The sequence below is a fragment of the Aplysia californica genome, unplaced genomic scaffold (assembly GCF_000002075.1).
Source record: "Aplysia californica isolate F4 #8 unplaced genomic scaffold, AplCal3.0 scaffold00725, whole genome shotgun sequence".
Classification (NCBI taxonomy): Eukaryota; Metazoa; Mollusca; class Gastropoda; order Aplysiida; family Aplysiidae; genus Aplysia; species Aplysia californica.
In genome coordinates, this window is record NW_004797995.1 from 163,411 (window position 1) to 170,499 (window position 7,089).

General features: G+C 39.2%; 2 protein-coding genes across 3 annotated transcripts in view; one reads left to right on the forward strand and one right to left on the reverse strand.

The window, feature by feature from the left end:
• LOC118478604 (ATP-binding cassette sub-family A member 3-like) overlaps positions 1–7,089 on the forward strand; it is a gene marked incomplete in the record, with an annotated part of 49,251 nt that overhangs the window by 14,447 nt on the left and 27,715 nt on the right. The window contains 1 exon segment of the mRNA XM_035972520.1: positions 3,608–3,859. Within this exon segment, the coding sequence (XP_035828413.1) occupies positions 3,608–3,859 (252 nt within the window).
• The window catches only part of LOC101849244 (cyclin-dependent kinase 11B), a 9,606-nt gene continuing 7,266 nt past the window's right edge, over positions 4,750–7,089 (reverse strand). For both annotated transcript variants that reach the window (XM_005108832.3, XM_005108831.3), the window contains exon 4: positions 4,750–6,447. In XM_005108832.3, the coding sequence (XP_005108889.1) occupies positions 5,698–6,447 (750 nt within the window). In that variant the 3' untranslated portion in view covers positions 4,750–5,697. The remainder of the gene's footprint in view (positions 6,448–7,089) is intronic.

The following is a 7,089-nucleotide window of genomic DNA, read 5'->3' on the forward strand; positions in this document are numbered from 1 at the left end:
CACGCTCGCGTGCATGGGACAAAGAGAAGGAGGAAAGAGAGGGAGAGAGAGATAGAAAGAGAGGATGAGAGAGAGAGAAAGAGAGAGAGAGAAAGAGAGAGAAAGAGAGAGAAAGAGAGAGAGAGAGAAAGAGAGAGAGAGAGAGAGAGAGAGAGAGAGAGAGAAGGATGTCAAGAATGCATGCTTTAATAAAAGAAATGAGTAAAATGGGTTTTTTTGCTTTGGAAAAGAATGATGATTTGAACAAAATGATTATTATGAATTAAAAATACTATTACCAAAGTCAATTACAGTAAGAGAGTGTCACAACCAACCTGACTTTATTGCATATATTATACACTCACTAATATATGTGAGACAGCGCGGTGGAATCAGGCTCTCATCAATTTTTGGGCTTGTAGAGTTATTGGTATCATCTTAAAGCTTGTTCACTTGTCTTTTTTGGGGTAAAAAGGTATCAAGTTATCTTGAACACAAGTCAAGATATTTGCAAATGAAAAAGGTTGGGGTCACCTGTTTTCAAAGGTAAAGTTAGTGAGAAAATGGCCACCAAAGATAAGTTATTTCCTTAGCTTAAGAGTCCGTGGTAACTGAAAATTTACATTTTTTGTGCCTTTAATCAACGTTTTTCAGAAAATCCACACAGAAATGAGTTCTTTAACGGGCATAAAAGGTGTTGAGCGAAAAAACAAAAATTTGATAAAAATTCACAAACCTGAGGAAAAATGCAGGTTTCTTCACTTTGATTATTTTGACGAGAGCCTGATTCTACCACGCTGCCTCACATATCATAATACTAAGCACTTGGTTAACTCCAGCAGAAAGAGTACATGGAATAATATAGTCAACACTTTTTGGGAATTCTTTCAAATCTAACATGTAAGGAGGAAAAGTTGCGGGAGTATTCTCTCCTCTCATTTGCCAACCTTTTTTACATATTTGATATATACTTTTTTTTGGGCGATATCGATAAAATAAGATTTCTCATTCCATCTAATGGTAGCAGTCACCTTGAAAAAATTACTCCGTACCATTTCCATAAAAATTCAGTATCACTAAAAATATAAGACAAATCTGTTTTCCAATTTTGAGACATTTTTACGTGCTGAATTAAAATTATTTGGGGTTTTTTTTTCTGTTTTTCATTGAGCCCCAAGAGTATAGTGAGTGTGCCATAAATGACCATAAATCGGATACATGGTGAGTTACAACTCGACGACAAAAGAAATGTGTAATAGTAGTACCATTCCTTTTGACTATCACCATGACTGACCCAAGGCTAGAGAGTTTTCCCTACTCAAATGTGCAGTGAACTATTTAAGGGGGGGGGGGGGGCTACACCTGAAGGCTATCTCGCTTATTACAGGACCGAATGTTACCAAATTTGACACATATAACAAGCATAGTAAGGAGTCTTAAAATCCGCAATCAAATTTTTGAAAAAAGTTTCGTTTCTATGGATACGCCGCCATATTGGATTTTATTGACATGTCTTACGTAATGAATACCGCACTTATCGCTCATGGAAATTGATTGTTTTTTTACATGCGTGTTCACAAACATTAAATCTAAAAATTTGTCTGTTGTTTTTTTCCTAAACGAATTAGAAATTTTTAATGAATTATTTCCTGAGGTAGCATTCAATTTTGCGAAAAATCCGTGAAAATCCACACTCCAGACACCACCAACAAAAATCTATTCCATATATATAAAAAATTCAACAGACAAATTTTTAGTATTACCTATTCTCTTCATTCTGTGAAAATTTCATGAAGATTGGATGAAAAATGGTGGAGTTATTCAAAAAAGTATAAACAAAAGTAGCATTTTGAGAAAACGGCCGATAAAGAAAAATAAAATACTGACTTTATGAGGAAATGGCGGTTACAAACATGCCCGGTATGGGAAAAATACGATTACGATTTTTGGGGGTTCTTATGCCATGAAATAGTTGAAGGAGAGGCTGAGGAAGCTAAAAATGCCTACAACTCAAATTCCATGATTTTGAGCCGAATTTTGACTTTGGGGGTGTAGCCCCCCCCCCCCCCCCCCCCCCCCACACACACCTTAAAGCATTTTTATAAAACTAGCTATCAAAAAAATTGGCGTTGCTGAACCATTTCATTCAATAAAATATGTAATGTATCCAACCATCCAATTCATATAATATACAAGTCTCAACCCCAGTAAAACTCAGAGGGGACTTATATTGTTCGGTGGTATTCGTTTTGGCTATCAGTCAATCAGCAATCTAAATGAATCGATATCGTCAAAAAAGTGCGCGTCTTTAAGAAGGGGGGGGGGTGCTACACCTGAAGGCTATCTCGCTTGTTACTGGACCGAATTTTACCAAATGTTACCCATATAACAAGCATAGTAAGGAGGCTTAAAATCCGCAATCAAATTTGAGAAAAATGTTTCGTTTCCATGGATACGCTGCCTTATAATTGGATTTTGTTGACATGCCCTACATAATAAATATCGCACTTATTGCTGATGGAAATTGATTGTTTGTTGATGTTTGGGTTTTTTTGCATGCGTGTTAACAAACATTAGAGATCTACAAATGTGTGTGTTGATTTTTTTTCCTAAATGAAATAGAAAACTTTTTATGAATTTTTTCCTGAGGTAGCATTCAAATTTGCAAAAAAATCCGTGAAAATCCATACTCCAGACACCACCAACAAAAATCTATTCCATATATAAAAAATTCAACTGACATTGTTTTAGTATCACGTCTTCTCTTCATTCTGTCACAATTTCATGAAGATTTGATGACAAATGGTGGAGTTATTTTTTAAAAAGTATAGACAAAAGTCGAGTTTTGAGAAAACAGTCAATAAAGAAAAAAAAATATTGACTTTATGAGGAAATGGTGGTGAGAAACATGCTCGGTATGGGGAAAAATACGGATTTTTGGGGATTCTCATGAGATGAAATAGTTGTAGGGAAGGCTTAGAAAGCTAAAAATGCTTACAACTCCAATTTCATAATTTTTAAGCCGAATCAGGACTTTGGTGGCGTAGTCCCCCCCCCCCCCCCCCCCCCCTTTTAATCCCTTAAGGGCTGGTGGGACATCTGAGGTCTATTTTGGCTATTACAAGGCCTAAAGTGCACATGTTTGCTGCGGGACATAGTGTGCAATTGGGGATTTGAAATCTATAGTTCGAAAAGTATATTTTGCATCTGTTGCTATGGAAACGGCAGCCATATTGGATTTTGTATACCTTTTTCAATCCCATTTTATTCCCTTATTTATCAACTGATTCACTTCTAATTTGGCATGCCGACAGTAAATATATAGCTCTTAAATTTGGCTTGTTGGATTTTTTATATGAGTCTTAGTTTTTATTTTATGACACTTACAATTGGGTTGTTGCAAAAAAAGTATTAAAAAATGCCCGAACACAAGTCTGTATTCTCATGTCTGTTTATATTATGTGAGTATATGCATGTGGGGAGGGGGGGGCAGAAGAGGGAAAGGCAGGAAGGGGAGTTCATCTCATCCTCATTACCGACTTTTCTACTACACACAATTAACAGTTATGTCAACTTTAGGTCAACAAATTCTATTTTTTGTTCATTTTAATACTGTCCTTTTAAACAGCCACATGGAGCGTGCGAGGCTTTGAGACAGATCAGCAACTTCTCGACTTTTATCGCCTCAACATTGCACACATGCCCATGTGTTTCAAATTCCACGACGTGGGACCGACCTCCACCCGCCTGGGCAAGACAGCCAGCTACGCTATCCGCCCCACCACGATGCGAGAAGATAAATGGCAGACTGACGAAACGTACCCACTGCTGCGCAGACTCAGGCCCGAAGTAAACGATTTAACTGAAGACGACAGACCGCGTGAGTATAATCCGTTATGTTGTTGGGGGGAGGGATGGGTGGTTTTTGTTTTGCCTGTGTTTTTTGTCTTTTCTGTCAATGTTTTCTTTTTTAATATAGATCTAGGTCTTATACGTCCCAATTGACACAATAATTTAGATCACTTAGAAGGTGGGCTTCGATCCTGCATTGGATGGAAGGCCAGCACGAACTTAGAGGGATACAACGTCCCAGGAGAAAGAGCGAGATACTCGATAAAAAAATTCTTAAAGCACCTAACCTCTACACCACAGAAATCTGTGTGTGGAAGTTTCACAGGAAAGCAAAACTGATGCTGCTTTAATTGCAGTCCTTTTAGCTTCATTTACTTGGAAAGAAACCAGATTTGAATCAGAATATCTTCTAAATAGAGCTCTGCGTGTTTAGTTTTACACGTCATCATATTCTTTGGTGGAAGTAAGAAGAAAAAGCATTATTCGATAAAAGTCAGAGAAAAAGTAGGAGAGAGAGAGAGAGAGAGAGAGAGAGAGAGAGAGAGAGAGAGAGAGAGAGAGAGAGAGAGAGAGAGAGAGAGAAAGAGTACCATTCACGAGTAGAGCAAATTTTTATTGAGTATCTCGGTCTTTCTGCTATGGCGTTGTATCCCTCTCAGTCCTCCTCCTATTTGATCAAAATTGCGTCCATAGTGGCGAAAAGTATCTACATCTTAAAATACGTGTCTAATGAAAGGAGACAATTTTGACATGTATCAAATTCTATCGTAGACGTACTGCATCATATCAAATTGATCAATTGCATTTATTTGTAAACACCCTACGACACAATCCAGCACGTTTATTAGGCGGGCTGCATCTATTCTGCTTTTCTGTGCCAACTCAGGATGAGTGAAGTACACAGTCACACCAGATACATCAAAGTACTCAATGGAATACATTTTATTTCTAGAAAATCGGGTTCACGTCGTTAACATTAAATGACAAAGGACCTAACCATATGCCACCTCAGAAAAACAAAGTTATATCTGCTCAGTACATAGTTTTGAGAAATTTGACGTCAAAGATTTGAGTTTCACATCATGTCAAGCTTTTCCAAATGCTATTCTTTGAATGTATTGACAAAAACTTCGAATAATCTTAAGATTTTGATAGAGCAGAGAGAACATTTGGTTTCTGACCTCATGGCCTGAGTGACTCAAAGTTGTCAAAAATGTCTAATAGAACTTCATAATTCTGAGGTTGTGCATTGAGGCTTATGTGAGCTTGCCCTGGGAGAAAATAAACAATTTATTGCCCCCTCCCCACCCGAACTCCCAATGTCTCAAGTCCCTCCATTTCACACCTCCACCCTCTCAGAACCACCTTTTTGTCTGTTTCTTCAGTTCTCGCTATGTCTCCTGTCTTTCTGGTTGTTTGAATAGATAAAAGAACATCGACACAATAATGGCCATTTACTGTTGAGGAAAAGTAAGATAGACAAACACAAACAACAGATGGAAAGTAAAGACGAAGGACCTACCAGTGGCACCCCCTAACCCCTCACATCTCTGTATTTCTCTCAACTATCATAGTATGCGAGCAAACTTAATAATCCCTGCTCAGAAAATGCAGCAGAATAAAAATAAACCAACAAAAGTTTGTAGGTTAAAGCAATTGGCATGGATATAAAACACAAATAAATCAGCTGTTTCTCAACAAAAAAGAAATCATTCTTATGTGACCTCTTCGAAAAAACGATTTCCTCTGTTCTACATCCATCTATAGTGCTGTCCACAACAGACCGAAACTGTACACAGTTTCTTCTAGCCTCCCACCAGCAGTACCCCTCCTCCTCTTCCCAATCATTTCGTTTTCCTTCCTTTTCTACACACTACCGTTAGTTTGAAACGTTGCCTCCCTCTCCTCCTCTTCCTCGTACTCCTCCTCATTGTCGTATTCTTCCTCCACCCCTTCGCCCTCCTCCTCTTCTTTCTCCTCCTCTTCTTTCTCCTCCTCCTCCTCGTTATCCTCCTCCTCCTCACTAACTGTTTCCTCCTTCCCCTGCCCCTCCCCCTGTTGATAACACACATCGTCAACAGTCGCAGCAGCTGATACTGCGCCATCTCTACAATCCAAAATGCCCTTGATATGCTTAATATCGCACGTCGACATTCTCCTTCGTAACCTGGAAAGAGGCGCTTCTTCCGAATACCCTTGCGCTTCGGGAAGATTTCTCAAAATGGCGTCACCCGTAACAGTATGTCTTCTTATGAAACTCTGCAAAGCTAGTTTATCAAAATTCTCGACACCGTCTTCTTCTTCTTCTGCTTCTTCTTCTCCCAGTTCGTCTTCTTCCTCCGTGGGGGAAACATCCTGTTTGGCATATTCATCGGGTTCTTCTTCTTCCATCAAGTTCCTGTACACCCCGGCTTGCAACATGACGTAATTTCTAACTCTGGCCACCATGTCTTGGAGATGTGCCGGCGCTTTGTGTATACGGAGAATGCGGTGGTACCGTCTGGCAATTTCTTCGTGTTCACGGTTCTTGAGTATGGAGGTCTGGGATTTTCTTTGGTTAAGCCATTGATCTGCGCTCGGGGTTCTCTTCACCATAGCACGATACTGCTGATAAAGCTGCAGAAATAAATAAAGAGTGCATTCTATGAATAATAAGTATTTAAAATGAAGAGAAAAGGCCATACATAATAATGGTATGTCTCTAGATTTTGTCACCACCTCTCTTGTTTTTTTCTCTATCTTTCTCTTCTTCTCTTCTTCTCTCTGTCTCTCTCTGTCTCTCTCTCTCTCTCTCCTTCTCTCTGTCTCTCTCTCTCTCTATCTTGTCTGTTTATCAGTCTGTCTGTTTGTCTCTCTCAGTGTCCGTCCTCTCTCTCTCTCTGTCTCTCTCTTCTCTCTCTCTCTCTCTCTCTCTCTCTCTGTCCCCCTCTCTCTGTTCTCTCTCTCTCTCTCTCTCTCTCTCTCTCTCTCTCTCTCTCTCTCTCTCTCTCTCTCTCTTTCTCTTTTTCTTTTCTTCCCTCTTTGTCTCTCTGTCTCTCTCTCTTTCTCTTCTTCCCTCTCTCTTTGTTGCATACATACGTAAACCTGTAGATGTAGATATGCCCCCGAACAACTAACAAATTGCAAGTGCTTGACGAGCCGAGGTAAGGTTTTACGGTTCTCTGCAAAATGTATAGACCTTAGAATACACGCTTGCGCGCATATACTTCAAAAGACAAACAATACTCATATCAATACAAACTCAGACACACACACACA